The following is a 16,554-nucleotide window of genomic DNA, read 5'->3' on the forward strand; positions in this document are numbered from 1 at the left end:
AAGACCTGGAGGCGCCGGGAGAAGGCCAGGCAGGGGCTGGGTCCCCAGACGCCGGGGCGGAAGCCAGAACAATGGAATCCCCTGTGTTTGGAGCCCGTCCAGCACGGTTCATATTTTCCATGAGAGCAGGCGGGGAGAGGAGAGAGTGCGAGGCTGGGTTTCCCCAGCCCCCGCCCAGACGCTCGGCCAGCCCAGCGCCTGGTCCCCACAGTCCGCTGGCCACAGCAGAGCCTCAGGAGCGCTGTTGTCAAGCTGGCTGCTGCGGAGGTGCCCTGTGGCTCTGGAGGCTGGGAGAGATGCCACAGAGCCAGCCCGCCAGCCAGACCCGGCCAGAACGACAGGTGCACACCTCAGATTTGCCCAGCACCCCCCAGCCAGCTGCCTTGCTTATCCAGAGGGCCTCTGGGAGCCAGGAAATCAGCAGGGGTGCCCTCGGAGTGGCCAGGGATGCTGTGCAAAGCCCAGCACGACCGCACCACAGTCTCGCTCAGCGCCTACTTACTCTTACTTCACACACAGTACTCACAAGGCTGGTCTCTGTGGCCCAAGCCCAAGGCAGACCAGAAGCAGCTCCTGCGGGGGAGGTAGCCCCGGAGTGACATGAAGAGACTGGCACTGGGTGAAAAGGACTTGCAGAGGCCCCCGCCCCAGGGTGGGCCTCTCATTGCCGCCCTCCTGCCCCGCGGCAGCCTAGGAGGTGCGATGAGCGCCGCAGTGAGGAGTAACGGGTCTGGGCTCCTTTCAGGCTCTGCCCACCCACTCTGAGCCCTTGGGGAAGCCCTGTTGCCTTCAGGGGCTCAGAGCTCAGCAAACCCAGCTTCCCCATCTTGCCGCTGGGAGGCTCAGGCTCCAAGCCACAACCTTGACCCAGGAGAATGCAGGAGCTGTATTCAGGAGGTCTCCTTACTCAAAGGAGAGGGTGACTGTGCGCACACACATGCATTTGTACAAACACCTTTCGTGCCCAGAGTCTCACTGAATTCTTGCAGGAGGCAGATGGCCACCATTTCTGTTTAAAGAGAAGGAAACAGAGACTTCAGAGAATTGGGTGCAGAGACAAGATGGAACCCTCCGTCCTTTTTTATTTCTGGTTTAATTCTCTCCAGTGCAACCCACTGAGAGATGTATCTCTAAAAGGCAGAGGTACTGGTTACCTTAGGGGGGCTTCCCAGGTGGCTCAGTGGTGAAGAATCCACCTGCCAATGCAAGAGATGTGGGTTTGATCCCTGGGTCAGGAAGATCCCCTGGAGGAGGAAATGGCAACCCACTCCAGTACTCTTGCCTGGAGAATCCCATGGACAGAGGAACCTGGCGGGCTGCAGTCCGTAGGGTCTCAGAGTCGGACGCGACTGAGCAACTGAGCATGCACACACATGGGTTACCTACTGCTCAGACAACCAGCACCATATCTGTTCTCAGCTCTGGGGGCCGGCAGCTTGGGCCCGCTGGGTGGCTGTATCCCCCGGAGCCCCAGGTGCACCTGGGCTGCGCTAGGCAGGCCTCGGCGGGAGGTGCTGCTGACTCAGCGGTTCCCACGGCTCCAGCTGGCGACCGCGGGCACCCTCACCTGGAGTCTCAGAGAGGCCAGAAGGTGCAAGCCAGAGGCCCGAGGTCTGGTCTGCTCGTGTCCGCTTTCGTGATGCTCCGTTGGCCAAAGCCAGTCGCAGTGCCGAGGGTCGGTCAGGACAGGACGAGCAGGACAGATCGGGGTGTGGGTGCAGGGCCACGGCTAGGACGGCCTTGATTCGGGGCTCTCCAAAATGGGGAAGGACTTTGCCAAGTCCTGCCGCTCTGCGGGATGGTCTTCGGTTGGCCGGTCTGTTCCGCTCCACCCTGGGAGCCTCAGGGAGCAGCTGGGAGAGGGGGGTCTGGAGGCTGAGGTGCACGCAGGCTCCTCCTGGCAGCCTCCCACACTTCCCTCCCTCTCCAGGAGCAGAGGGGCTCTCTGCCATCCCACCCCCACCTCATAGGCTGGGATCCAGCAGGGAAACAGGGACTGCGCCTCCCGAGGCCCTGGACTTTGGGAATGGCCCAGCAGGATGGGCGGGCAGAACTGGAGTTCACCGCCCCCATCCCAGGCCCCAACCCCTGCCTGGGGCCCTGGGCCAGCAGACCGCACTTCCCTGTCTGGAGCCGCCAGCTGCTCCCAGCCTGGTGAAGCTCTCACAACTCCGAGAGCAGAGACTCTTCCACCGGCAGCTCTCCAAGCCTCGGCCTCTGTGTCTGCAGAAGTCCATCACTCTCCAGGGGTCCCAGGGGCCCACTGGAAGGGGCTGTTCAGAGCTTGGCCCAGTCTCCTCCCCTCCCTGTAAACTGGGTCCCCCCCCACCCCAGGGACCAGCTCAAGTCACTGGTGGGGGGAGGGCTGCCCCACAGCCAGGAGGTCTCTGCCTTGCTTGGTAGACGCAGGCCACTGGCTTCCATGTTGGGGGGGGGGGCCTGGGTCCCCAGATCCAAAGCTGGGCCAGACAGAGCTTTTTCCCTCACACATGGGGAGGCCTGTTTCTCTGCCAGGGCGGGGCCTGGGGACTCACGGTGAGCCAGGCTCCCCCCACGTCCCCAGGATGGGTGCCTCTCCTGGGGAGCCCTGGAGGCCACCCGCTCCCCAGGGACACGTGACCCCAGCCTGGGCTCAGGAGAGGAGGGCCCCCCCACCATTCCAGCCACCAAGAGCTCGGACAGGAGGGGCGCTCATCCATGTGCCGGGAGCGTCCCCCACCGCTGGGTCTCTGCGCAGGGTGGGGCCATGCCCTTCTCTCATGGGCCCTCCCTGGCTCCTGGAGCCTCAGAACCAAAGTCGCCCACACCTGCCCCTCCTGCCCCGCCTGCCTCATCCCACCCAGAGGGCCTGGTGGGCAGGGTCAGGCAAGGAGCAAGGCCACGGCTTTCACGATGATGACCTATCACAGGATGACCACACGTCGTGGGATGACGACGTGTTCTGGGATAGGTGCTCCGTGTGTGTGTCCAGAATCGACACCATCAAGGCCTCAGAGAGCAACCCTGGCCGGCGCAGGCCCGTACAGGCCAGGATGACGGCCACCCGGAGACGGCGGCTCCAGCAGCGCCCGTGCCCGGCCTCCGGGGCGGCTGGTGAAGTTTTCCCGACTCAACGAGGACCAGCGCTGGGACACCCAGGGCGCCAGGCATGCCGTCCGGCTACGTGGAGCGGCCGGAGGACACGTCCCTGCTAGTCGGGGCCTGACAAAACGTGGTCCATTGGAGCAGGGAATGGCAAAGCACTCAGGTATTCTTGTCTTGAGAACCCCAGGAGAACCCCTTCTTACAGATGGGGTAGCTGAGCGCCCCCAGGTCACTGGGCAGGATGGCCGGGATCCTCGGCTGGGGGCCTTCTGCCTGTGGGCTCAGCGGCCCCTTCCTCCCCAGACACCCCAGCTGGTTCTGCGGCGTGGGCGGGGGGCGGGGGAGAGCTGGGGGTCCCATCAGGCCGGCCCACCTGCTGCCCAGGGCCTCCCCCTGCCCTCTGGGCTCACTCTGCTCGCAGACGCCCCCACCCTCCTGCTCCCCGGGGGCCCCATCCGAGGCCACCCCCCCCAGCCCCCGCCCTGGGGCCCTGGGATGGCCTGAATGGTCTCCTCCATGGGGGGGCAGCCGAGGAGGCAGCTTCACTGGGCGCTGGTGGCCTCGGCCCGGGGTGGGCAGCATTCACAGGCTCCTCACCAGCCCTTGGGGCCATTGTGTGCCCTCCCGGCAGCCAGCCTTCCTTCCACCTTCTGAAATGCAAATCCAGCCCCGTTGTTCTTCTGCCAACAGCCCTTCCCCATTCCCACGGCTCCCAGCTCCCAGGGAGAAGGCCGAACTCTTCAGCAAGTGTGCCAGCCGCTCCCCTCCACCCCACCGTCTTGGCCTCTGCGTGGCCCCCGCTGCTCCAGCTGCCCCCTGCCAGTTCTGTCTCCGGGGTTGGGGGGGGGGCGCGAGCTGATGGTTCCCTCAGCAGGAAGACGCCCTCCCCACCTGCTCAGCCTCAGCCCCTCGCTTCCTCTTCCGGGTGTGTGTTGGGGGGGTACAGCATGTTACTGACCCCCTGGCCACTGCCCCCTCCACGCTGTGCCCCCAAGTCTCTCCTGCCAGGGCCCCCGCCACCCTGCTGAGGAGTGCTCAGCCAAAGTCCTGCCGACCTGGAGCCTGGCACCTGGGCAGGTGGGCATTGGGCGGGGAAGGGGGGTACTCCAGCCCCCCCAGAGCCCAGCCCGGGTGAGAGGCAGACTTCGCCCACAGATGAAATCCACCTTGATGCCGAGCACAAAGTGTCTTTCTCCCCCAGCGCCCTGCACGCCGCAAACGTGCAGGAAATCTTAACACGCGGGGAATGAACTCGTTTTGTGAGAGCACAAAGGAGGGAGGGGCTGATCCCTGAGAGCTTCTCAGCAGTGCGGGCTTGGCTTGGTGGAGAGGACATTCCTGGCTGGGAAACAGCCCAAATGAGGGGCCGGCTGGAGGCGGGGACGGGGGCCTCGTGTTTCTGGAAAGGGCGGGGAGTGGTGGGCCGAGCTGGGGTGTAGAGGGGATCCAGGGCACCACGTGGAACGTGGAACGCGCGCGAGTCTGTTGGGAGGGGAGAAGGCGTGTGTTTACACTGGGTTTTACACTGAGGACCACAGAGGCAGTGTGGGGAGGAGGACCAAAGGGCCTGACGCTGGAGGAACAGGGAGGGGAGGGCGGCCACCCACCTGCGTCCATCCTTCTCTTCCTCCTTAGTAACACTCTCGTTTGTGTTGAGTGTATTACCACCCAGAATCAAAGACAGTATTTCCAGGCTCCCTTGCAGCTGGATGTGCAACTGTTCTGACCAACGGGATGTAAGTGGAGGTGTTCTCAAGTGAGAGGACACCCCCTTTTACCTTCCTGCTGGCTGAAATGCATCTGTTGTGGCTGGAGCTCAAGCAGCCAGTGTGGACCACGAAGCCTTGTATTCAGAAGGGGGAGGCAACAATAAGAGAAGTGGAATCCCGCAGTATTTGTCCTTTTCTGTCCGGCTTATCCCACTGAGCATCGTGTCCGGCTTATCCCACTGAGCATCATGTCCTTCAGGTCTATCCAATATTGTACCAAGTATCAGAATTTCTTTCCTTTAAAAAAAAAAAATCCTTATTTAGGGACTTGCCTGGTGGTCCAGTGGCTGAGACTGTGCTCTCAATGCAGGGAGCCTGGGTTTGATCCCTGGACAGGGAACTAGATCCCACTTGCTACAATTAAGAGTTTTCATGACTCAACTAAAGATCCCATGTGCCAAAAGTAAGACACGGTGCAGTCAAATAAACAAATGCTAAGAAAATAAAAATATTTATTTATATTTATTTATTGGAGCAGAGAAAGGTTTACTGCAAGGCCACGCAAGCAGACAAGATAGCTCATACCCTGGGAAGCCTCCAGCTCCTCAAAGGACTTTGGCAAAGCATTTTTACTTTATATTTTCCCCAAACTTTAAACTTTCTGTTTTGGGGTATAACCGATTTATGTTTACTTATTTGGCTGTGCTGGGTCTTAGTTCTGGCCTGTGACCCCTTAGTTGAGGCACGTGCGATCTAGTTTCCTGACAGGGATCGAACCTGGGCCCGCTGCATTGGGAGCACGGAGTCTTAGCCACTGGACCACCAGGGAAGTCCCTTCCTTCATTTTAAAGGCTGAAACATATTCCACTGAATGGATGAACCCAGTTAAGATTGTCTGTTCCCTCGATAGACCTGGCTTGCTTCCACCTTTGGGCTTTTGTGAATAATGTTGTAAACACGGCCGTGCAAATATCTGTTTGAGTCCATGCTGTCAACTCTTTGGGGTGCAGGTGGAGAAGTGGAATTGCTGGATCACGTGGTGAGTCTACGGACTTCCCCTGGGAGAACACGCCTGCCAATGCAGGACATATGAAACAGGTTCTGTCCCTGGGACGGGAAGACCCCCTGGAGGAGGGCATGGCAACCCACTCCAGCATTCCTGCCTGGAGAATCCCATGGACAGAGGAGCCTGGCGGGCTACAGTCTGTGGGGTCGCAAAGGGTCAGACACGACTGAGCAACTAACTTTTAACTTTATGGTACGTCTATGGACTTTCCCTGTGAAGAATCCGCCTGCCAATGCAGGAAACTCAGCCAATGCAGGTTCGATCCCTGGGTCAGGTAGATCCCCTGGTGGAGGGCATGGCAGCCTACTCCAGTATTCCTGCCTGGAGAATCCCATGGACAGAGAAGCCTGGCGTGTTACAGTCCATGGGGTCACAAAGACTCGGACACAACTGAAGCCCCCGAGCATGCACACATGGACTCTATATTTGATTTTTTAAGGAATCACCACTCGACTGTCCACAAGTTGTTGTCATCTTAAATTCTCACCGTCAGGGCACAAGATTCCTACCTCCCCATCTGCTCACCAGCATCTGTGAGTTTTATTTTTGTTTTTATAGTAGCCATGCTAATGGGTGTGAGGCCTGTGTCATTTTGGAGAAGATGTCAAGACATCTGAAGAGAGACGGTAAGGAGGCGGCTGGAGAGCCAGGCATGGGTGAGGAAGACTCGGCCAAGGGAGACACCTGTGGCCGTCCGCGTGGAAGGAAGAACCGAAGCCGGGGTGATGTCACCCTGTGTTCACGAAACCAAAGTTTGTGTTGTTTTATATGATTTCAAATATGTGTCGCCAAGTTAATGCATCATGAGCAAGTTGGCTTTTTCCAGTGTAATTCACCTCTATAGAAAGTATCGCAACTTTCAGGTTGGTTTTTTGTGGGTGCCTCAGGAGAAATGGCAGAGCTTCACACATATCGCTCGCAGAGGCTTCAGTTTAGAGTGTGTGTGTTCACACTGCCTGGTTGCGGCGGTGTGTGTCGGGCACAGCATCATCAGGAGCTGGGCAGTGCCCTGGGGTCCAAGGGGCACCTGGGGGCTCACCAGGCTGCAGAGCAAATGCTGGGGCCTCAGAGGAGCAGCCGCTGGGGTCTGGTGACTGTGGAGGGTGAGGAGGCTGAGGGACATGGCAGGGATGCCTGGTTCTGGCTCCAAGAACCGAGCGGCTGTGATTCTCAGGTGGGGCCTCTGGTGGGGGGCAGGTTAGGGGCAAAGGGAAGTCAGCACTGGGCTAAGCCCAGTTTGAGGCACTGGAGAGGCGTGTGTGCAATCGTCCACTTCCACACTGAGGGTTCTGAGTGTTGGGGTCAGAGTCCTGGGGACACCCACGTCTGACCGACAAGCAGAAGAAGGGTCGGTACAGGCCAGGGTGCTCAGGGAGGGGCCCCTGGGTCCCCAGCTGCAGAGAGAGGGGCCGTCCCTACGCTGAGTAGGAGACCCTCTGAGAAGGACACCAGTGGATGAGGCTGCTGTGAGCAGGGACAGCAGCCTTCTGCCATTTCCACGCGCTGCGCCCACAGCCCCCTACCCTCAGGCTGCCAGCTCTCACCCCTGCAAGCCCGGCCATAAGGGAGGGGCCGGGAGGTGGCCTGGATGCAGCCGGGAGCCCTGGCACACACTGGACCCGCTGCTTTGAATCCGGGCTGTTCTGGGCTTCATTAGCGAATAGCTCAGGGGCACCCCGTCTCCCTATTCAGAAAGGACACGGCACCATGGAAACGTCCCCCAGGGCCCCAGGCAGGACTGTCTAATGCGGCTCCCGGCAGGACGGGCGGTACTGGCCAGAGGCCACGAGCTGGCGACCGAGCAAAGAAGCAAGAGCCCGTTCCTCACCCCACATTCACACTCTGACCCAACGACAGCTGAAAGAAACCAGGGGTTTGCGTTCCGACATTTCCTCTCTCTGTTCCTCTGCGACTTTGAGGAACCTCGTATTTAAAATCATCCTGGCAGGGACTGGCAGGTCACAGTCAGCCCGCAGCCTCCAGCGAGGCCCAGGTGCTCCTTGGCAGACCAGGCTGGGACCACCTCGAAAGTGAAGAGCTGGCAGGCGTCAGGAGAGGGTCCCGTGTGTGTGCACATGTGCATGTCCACAGGTTCACACCCGCATGCCGCCTCTCTTCCTGTTGGAGGGGCATACTCCATTCTCCTCCCACCAGCTCCCCTCGAGACTGCCTCTCTGCTGCCGGACCCCAGCCTCACACAAGAGCGGGTGCAGCAGGCTCGTGGCCGGGCTGAGGTCTGACAAACCCTGCTCTCCTCTGCTGGAGCCTCCTGAGGCCCAGTCCGCTCCTCTGAGAGCGCCAAGTCTCCCAAATGAACCGCTTGCCCACAGGGCACAGGGTGACTGGCTCGGGCTGGCGCTGGAGCCAACCAGCCAGCCCTGGAAGGGCTTCAGACAAGTTCAAGGGCCTGGCAAGCCACCGCGAGAAGCCAAGACACAGATGCACTTCGTGCTGCGATTTTCCCACAAAATGTTGGAAAATAGTTATTTTTCTAGAAGTCAACTTTTTGAGGGGTCCTTGGCATCTGTGTGATTCCTAAGTAAGTTATTCCTCCTCTGCTCCTAAAACAAAAATTAAATAGACTGAGGGGGAGAAACCCCCCTCATTTTCGTGTTGTGATGCTCATGCCCTCGCTCACAAACGAGGAGGAGAAATCCGAAGACGGGCGCCTGCGAGCAGAGCCTGCATGGCAGGAAGCTGACTGCAGGGCCCCCACCCCCAAGCCTGTGCCGTGCAGGAAGCCCAGGAGCCTCGGTGACTGCACCCCTGAGGGTCATGCATGAAAAGCCACAGGTCTGCGGGGCAGTCCAGACAAAGACCCGCCAAACAACGTTTATTTACAAAAGCCGATACCGCGCAGAGGGAAACCTGATCCCTTCCAAAGGTTCACGGATAAGTTACGCGTAAGGTCGGGAAACTACACAGGGCCGTCATCAGGGACAAGTGACGGCGCCCCTCCCACGGAGGCTGCCTGCTGGCGTCACCCTGCGACTCCCTGACAAGTGAGACCTCTGGCCCTGAAGGAGGCTTGCCTGGCTCTATTAGCTGCTGACAGACCCCGGGGAGCTTGGGGAGGCCCCCCCAACCCCCCACCCCCCAAGTCCTGGGGCAGCAGCCGGCCGACCCGGGGAAGTTGTGAACGCCCACCCTCCGGTCCTCAGAACTTCTGAAAGTGAACACTGCTTCCCAAACCACAGCAGGGATTGAACTGGCTTAGGTGGGTTCTCGCGTATTTTAAATATTCAGACCTTGAGGGTGAATGTGGCTTTCCCAGAGGGTATTTACTTCTCAAGAATGAAGCAGAGCTCTGCAGCGTTGGCCCTGTCAACCTGAGCTGATAGCTGTCCCTTTCCTAATGCACTTGGTCCTTCTGCTGGGACCAGCGCTCTGGTCCGTCTGCGGGGCACCCTGGTGGGGCAACTCCAGGCAGGCAGGCACTGCGGGAGGCGGGCACCGCGGTAGGTGGCCCTCTAGCCCGGGCCCTGCTCCTGTGCTGCTCAGGCCCTAGAACCCCAGCCTGAGCCCCGGGCCCTGCAAGCCCGCCGGGCACCTGGCATTCCCCAGGGGACGGAGCCGCGCAGTGTCAGAGGGTCACAGCCTTGCGGTCAGCCGTTTACTGAGCTGGCTGCAAGACTCCACTTTTCCTACATCAACATTGCCGGACGCAAGGAGCACAGGCATCTACACGTTTACAATCCTCAGGGGCATTTTCTCGTAAAACTCAGGTTCGGGGGCTGACTTCGCCCAGCTCTGCTGATGGCTAGCCTGCTGCACACGGCCTGGTCTCCAGGCCCTGCGGGGTGGTGGTGGTGGTGTCCTGAAGGTGATCTCTCTGCTGCAGGGCCCAGAGCCTTGGGCTCCTGAGAGTAAGGATTGAAGCTGAAACACCCGGTTTTGAGTGGGTGCTGGGGAGCAGGACCCCTGGGGACGAGCAGGCCCACGGGCACTGCCCCCACCACCTCTGGGTGCCTCCTACGGGCCTCAGCTGAGCCGGTACCAAGAGGAGGAGCGGACCCGGTGGATGAAACAGGGCAGAGGTCAGCCGGAATCCAGCCGCATGAGCCATCAGTCCAGTGGGGAAACAGACGGAAAACAGTGGATTTGGCGGCTCAAGGCCAAATAAAGAAAAAAATAACTCAAGCCCGGTCCCCAGCCGGCGTTTTCTCAAGCTACTGTATGAATAGCACCTAAACGGTGAAGGAGGCCGGGGTCCCCCGAGTGACTCGGGGTGGACGCGGCTGGGTTGGGAGGTCGCCGCGCACATGAGCCAGAACCACACAGAGTTCCTTGGGCCACACACCTCGTCGGTGCTGGAGCCAGAAGCTTCTGACCACCGTGAGGAGGGCCCAAGAGATTCCTGAGAGGAGGACACGTCTGAGCCGGAGCTCCTGAGGCTCAACACCAGAGCTGTAGGTGGGGGGGCTGGGGGTCGGCGGGGACGAGACTCCCAGGGCATGGGCAGGCCCCTGGGCTCAACTGAGAGCCGGCTTTGTGCTGTCAGCCCTCTCTGAGCTGCACGGCCCGTCCCGGGAGAGGCGGCGTGGACGTGCGGGGATGGCTGGGCAGCAGCCCTGGGTGTTGGGGGCCCAGGCACCCTCAGGCTCCCCCCGTCAGCCAGGGCTGATCTCCCAGACAGGAAGCAGACCCGAGCTCCTGAAAGGCCCTCATGTCCGCTCCAGCCCCAGGCTGCGGCCCCTCAGAGCTGGGGTCTGCATGTGGTGGGGGCGTGGGGTGGCCCCACGGAGTCTGCAGCACCTGCTGCTGGGCTTGGGGGACAGCAACGCCCCTGCACCAGCTGTGTGCTGTAGAAGCGGCCTTGATGCTGCTTCTGTGACTGTAATTTGGTATTTTTTTAAGGCTTAATCCACTCAGTGAGCAATCTACGCCCCAACCCCTGGCTGCGATCACTGCCCCAAGGGGTAGGGAAAGTGGCAGAAGAGCCTGTGTGTGTGTGGGGGGGGCGAGGCACACTAGCCATCTGGGGGCCCTGATGTTGCCGATGTCTCCAGAACTGCATTCTGTCTCAGGAATGGAGAGACTTCCCTGACTGTAGGCCTGTCTCCTGCTCACTTGCTCTTCCAAAAAGCACAGCAGGCATGTCCAGCTTGACCCGCTGGCAGAGCCGTCCGGAGGGTGATGGAGCGCCGTCGTCGGGGCCGTCCGTGTCTCGGCCACAGGGGCCCGAAGGGGCCGTGCAGACCGTCTCTGTGGGCTCCCCGCAGCCCTCCAGTCCGGGGAGTAAGTCTGTGGGCTCTGAAGACCACCGTGGGAGGGGCAGCCAGGGGTCAGAACAGGGCGACCCCTTCCCAAAGGTAAAGGAAAGGCCTTGGGTTCCTTCAACAAACATCAAAGGGGCAAACAGAGAGAAGAGGCAGGGAAGGCCAAGGTGTCCAGCAGGTAGCATTCTTTTCCTAACAAGGTACATTACTCTCCAATCTCTAGCCTGTCCTCTGAGCCCAGCGTCCCTGACGGGCGTCACGGCGTGCAGGCCAGCCCGGGGCCTAGGGCAGGCAGGCGCTCTTCCTCGTGGGCAGAGATGGTGCTAGGACGATCTCGTCGGAGTCGTCGGAGTTCACATCCTCTGCGGGTGTGGGTGCCGTGGGCTGCAGCCCCGAGACAGGGGGCTCCGCTGAAACAGAGACGGGGGACATCAGGGCCACGCTCAGGGCCCCGGGGCGGACGACTGGCCCGCTCCCCGCTGCACAGCCCCGCCCCCACGCTCAGCACCAGCAGGTTGGCAAGGCACCCACGAAAGGGAGGGGACACGGGGCTGTGGCGGGAATTCTCCACGAGTCGCCCTTCTGGCAGAGTCCAGGGGTCTGGTGGCCGGTGGCCCCAGCATCCGCAGGAGGACATGAGCCCCGAGGAGGAGGGGGCGGGACTGGACGGGAGATCTGGGGACCGCTGTGACCATCCACTCCTTTTCCCACACGTGACTCCGCTCTCCATCCCCCAGCTGAGGCGAGGCTGGGGCACTGCCTGCGGACCACCCTGCAGACCGCCTCCAGCCTCCGCGGCCCCTGGACAGGGAGAGAGGGAGGGGCCGGGGCGCCTTGCTCTCACTGCTCCACAGAGTGGAATAGAAGAGGCGCCGATCCCTGATCTGAGATAAAAGACGGGAGGAAATTATGACCCAGCCGCTCTGCACATGCTGTGATGGGCCAGCTTTTTCTCTGTAACTTCCAAGAAAATGATTAAAGTGGAAGCTTCTGAAATTAAAAACATCAGTTTTTGAGGTTATCTTCAGTTATTTTCCTTTAAAAATACTCTCACAATCAGATCAGAGAGGCACTCACTGTCCAGTTTTCACGGAGACTGCTTCCTTGTGTGAACAGGAGGCCTGACAAGAGAACTCCGAAGGTGCCCATCAGGCAGGAGGGACAGCGGCCGCTTCAAAATGACACACGTTTAAGGAGAGGAGAAAAAGGCGGCACAAACAGACACTTCAGCCCTGACCGAAGACTCTAAAGGTCACCCAGCGCGGGGTCTGCTGACATCAGAGTGAAACTGGGTTTTGGAGGAAAACGTGCCGGCGTGGGGAGCTTGATGAGTGGGAGATCTGGGAGGGAATGTTCAAGGTGGCAGTGTCCCGGCTCTGACAGAGCCAGGGGGTGACTGAGCTGGACAGAGGGCGATGTCAAACGTGTGGGCTTCCAGGTCAGTGAGGACGGCTTTCTTATCTCTCCCTGCCATCCTTTGGAACTCTGCCTTCAAATGGGTATATCGTTCCTTTTCTCCTTTACCTTTAGCTTCTGTTCTCTCAGCTATTTGTAAGGCCTCCTCAGACAACCATTTTGCCTTTTTGCATTTCTTTTTCACGGGGATGGTCTTGATCACTGCCTCCTGTACAATGTCACGAACTTCGAACCTCTGTCTATAGTTCTTCAGGCACTCTGTCTATCAGATCTAATCCCTTGAATCTATTTGTCACTTAGGGATTTGATTTAGGTCATACCTGAATGGTCTGGTGGTTTTCCCTACTTTCTTCAATTTAAGTCTGAATTTGGCAATAAGGAGTTCATGATCTGAGTCACAGTCAGCTCCCTGTCTTGTTTTTGCTGACTGTATAGAGCTTCTCCCATCTTTGGCTGCAAAGAATATAATCAATCTGATTTCGTTGTTGCCCATCTGGTGATGTCCATGTGTAGAGTCTTCTCTTGTGTTGTTGGAAGAGGGTGTTTGCTATGACCAGTGCGTTCTCTTGGCAAAACTCTATTAGTCTTTGCCCTGCTTCATTCTGTACTCCAAGGCCAAATTTGCCTGTTACTCCAGTATCTCTTGACTTCCTACTTTTGCATTCCAGTCCCCTATAATGAAAAGGACATCTTTTTTGGGTGTTAGCTCTAGAAGGCTGTAGATTCTCCAAGCCAGGCTTCAACAGTACGTGAACGGTGAACTTCCAGATGTTCAAGCTGGATTTAGAAAAGGCAGAGGAACCAGAGATCAAATTCCCAACATCCGTTGGATCATCAAAAAAGCAAGAGAGTTCCAGGAAACATCTACTTCTGCTTCATTGACTACATCAAAACCTTGACTGTGTGGATCACAACAAACTGTGGAAAATTCTTCAAGAGATGGGAATACCAGACCACCTGACCTGCCTCCTGAGGAATCTGTATGCAGGTCAAGAAGCAACAGTGAGAACTAGACATGGAACAATAGACTGGTTCTAAATCGGGAAAGGAGTGGGTCAAGGCTGTATATTGTCACCCTGCTTATTTAACTTATATTCAGAGGACATCATGTGAAATGCCAGGCTGGATGAAGCACAAGCTGGAATCAAGATTGCTGGGAGAAATATCAATAACCTCAGATATGCAGATGACACCACCCTTATGGCAGAAATCGAAGAAAAACTAAAGAGCCTCTTGATGAAAGTGAAAGAGGAGAATGAAAAAATTGGCTTAAAACTCAACATTCAGAAAACTAAGATCATGGCATCTGGTCCCATCACTTCATGGCAAATAGATAGGGAAACAATAGAAACAGTGAGAGACTTAATTGTTTTGGGCTCCAAAATCACTGCAGATGGTGACTGCAGCCATGAAATTAAAAGATGCTTGTTGCTTGAAAGAAAAGCTATGACCAACCTAGATAGCATATTAAAAAGCAGAGACATTACTTGGCCAACAAACGTCCGTCTAGTCAAAGCTATGGTTTTTCTAGTAGTCATGTATGGATGTGAGAGTTGGACCATAAAGAAAGCTGAGCGCTGAAGAATTGATGCTTTTGAACTGTGGTGTTGGAGAAGACCCTTGAGAGTCCCTTGGACTGCAAGGAGATCCAACAAGTCCATCCTAAAGGGGATCAGTCCTGGGTGTTCATTGGAAGGATTAATGCTGAAGCTGAAACTCCAATCCTTTGGCCACCTGATTTGAAGAAATGACTCACTGGAAAAGACTCTGATGCTGGGAAAGATTGAGGGCGGGAGGAGAAGAGGAGGACAGAGGATGAGATGGCTGGATGGCATCACCGACCTGATGGACATGAGTTTGAGTAAATTCCGGAGTTGGTGATGGACAGGGAGGCTTGGCGTGCTGCAGTCCACGGGGTCGCAAAGAGTTGGACAAGACTGAGCGACTGAACTGAACTGAACTGACTTCCAGGTCAGATGAGCCTGGAAGGGCAGGGGACTTGGCCACGGGATCCCACACTCACCGGAGCAGGGTGGCGGCCTCAGCACTCCGTCCTCTGGAGCTGGCCCCTTGGCGGTCTCCCTGCTGCTCCCCTCGCTGTCTCCCTGCCCTGCAACGGCACGCAGACAGAGGCTCTCATCTGCACAGACTCGTGGTCACACCACACGTCCTCCCACCCGTCTTGGTCAGAAACGCCGCTCCTTTTGTAGCTTTTCCTTGATGGGAAGCGCCCTTCCCTTCCTGCGACCCCCTTTCCGCGAGTCCATCTTCACGACCTCAGGGCTCGGCCCTGAAAGCCCATCTCAGGAGGTTCCCTCCTGTAGGCCTTGCTCCCGAGCCAGGCTGAGGACCGTGCTTTTGGTCTAGTGACCGCTCTGACCCCAAACACTGCCTCTGCCCATCTCTGGCCTCACGGTCCAAGCAAGTACAGACGGAGCCTTCCCAGTTACAGGAGGGAAGGGCTTGGAAGACAGTCGGAATCAGCTTTCGGGCCAAAAGCGACAGGCAAGTGGTCTCGCCCTGTGCTCTGTCTCACACAGGAGGGCCTGGCCGCGAGGGCCCGAGTGCAGAGCGGGGCACAGCAGGGGCAGGCCTCTCCTCGGGCGGCCACCCCGCCGCTCCAGGGGTTTCTGCGCTGACGGCTGGCAGGTCTTAAGCAAGCAGAAAAGGAAATACAATTTTGCTTAAAAGCAACAAACAGGAAAAACACTGGCCCACAGGAGGGAAACCACTTCACTCTGGTTAGAGCTTAGAATAAAAATCAAAGCCACAAGGCTCGGACCGTGCGGCTGGTCACCGACCCTGGACCCGGCTCCGGGCCCAGCCCCCTGACGCGACTACACGGCCCGGCTCCCAGGAGGCTGGCAGCTCTTTCGGTGTCCACCTCAGAAGGCCAGCCACCCCCGTGTGAAACCCAAACGAAATGCACTTACCGGGACCGGCCGCAGGGCAGGGTGGAGAGGAGGGGGCCGTGGCGGGTGACCGGGCCGGCCTGTCGGGAACCGCGGCGGTACTGGCTTCGGATCCAGGGGTGCTGGGGAGAGAGACACCTGCCGGCTCAGACCTCACGCAGCCCAGCCCCAGGCCGGCAGCTGGGGCCCCAGAGCCGCGGCCAGCACGGCCAGCCGGCACGCGACAGGCCCAGGTCCTGAGATGGGGGCTGTGAGGGCCTCAGACGTGCCCCCCACCTCCCGGCCTGGGCCCCGAGCCGAGCTCCGCCCCGGCCCGCAGTCAACGCCACTTGGCCGAGTCGACGGCTGTGGGGCTCTGAGCCCTTGCAGAGGCGGGTCCAGAGGGAAGGGAGCTGTGGACAGGAGTGAGGGTGGATAAGGGGAGCTCTGATGACACCCCCGTCTTCCCGAACATGGCTCAGGCCACGCTGTCCTCCAGGAAGGAACAGGGTCTCAGGACAGGCCACAGCCAGTCTGCAAACCGGTGGCTCCCAGAGCCGCACGGACTCTAACGCTTCCAGCGAGAGGAAATGGTTCCACGAAGGGCTCCTCTGAGGATGGGAGCCTGGGGCCCCCAGCAGCGAGAGGCGGGTGGAACATGCTCCGGTCCCTCACCCTGTGCCTCCCTGGATGGCAGCCTGCCCCCGCCCAGTGGTGTCTGGACACAGGGGCCTGCAGGTGGACCGACCTGTGCCTGGCCCGTGCCAGGTGTGCCCGGAAGGCAGACTGGATGATGGTGACGGCCTCCTCTTGCCACGGGTCTCCCTCGGCCTGGGCAGCGGGGCTTGGGATGCGGGGCTCGGGCGAGTCCTGGGGCGCAGGGACGGGGGGAGAGAACCGTCTGAGACTCCTGCCCCCTCCCGCGCGGTAAGGCCCATCACCCTCGACCCTCAGTGCAATCTGATTCAGGTGGTTCCTCTCGTTACTTAGGTTAATTCTTAAGACTCTAGAGATCCTTAAAATTCATGTCTTGTGGTTCACAGGGTTGGGGGTGCTCCTATCCCACTTTAGGCCTGTCTTGACCCTGCAATGGAGACGGTACTCCATGTCCCAGTGCCTCCATGCCACTCAGCTCCTGAGCTCAACCCTGCCAGGTGCCCAGGGGTGGG

The 16,554-nt window shown here is 58.9% G+C and overlaps 1 protein-coding gene across 14 annotated transcripts in view; it reads right to left on the bottom strand.

The window, feature by feature from the left end:
- Positions 1 to 8,653: 8,653 nt before the first annotated feature.
- Positions 8,654 to 16,554, bottom strand: part of IQCE (IQ motif containing E) — a 39,901-nt gene continuing 32,000 nt past the window's right edge. For 12 of the 14 annotated variants that reach the window (XM_025275545.3, XM_025275541.3, XM_006074824.4 and 9 more), the window contains 4 exons: positions 16,134 to 16,255; positions 15,428 to 15,528; positions 14,518 to 14,604; positions 8,654 to 11,488 (listed from right to left, as the gene is read on the bottom strand). In XM_025275545.3, coding sequence (XP_025131330.3) covers positions 11,361 to 11,488; positions 14,518 to 14,604; positions 15,428 to 15,528; positions 16,134 to 16,255 — 438 coding nt within the window. In that variant the 3' untranslated portion in view covers positions 8,654 to 11,360. Of the gene's footprint in view, positions 11,489 to 13,226; positions 13,272 to 14,517; positions 14,605 to 15,427; positions 15,529 to 16,133; positions 16,256 to 16,554 lie in introns of those variants that run through there. The other 2 variants (XM_044936238.2, XM_025275540.3) reach the window with 2 other exon arrangements.

The sequence above is a fragment of the Bubalus bubalis genome, chromosome 24 (assembly GCF_019923935.1).
Source record: "Bubalus bubalis isolate 160015118507 breed Murrah chromosome 24, NDDB_SH_1, whole genome shotgun sequence".
NCBI classification, from domain to species: Eukaryota; Metazoa; Chordata; class Mammalia; order Artiodactyla; family Bovidae; genus Bubalus; species Bubalus bubalis.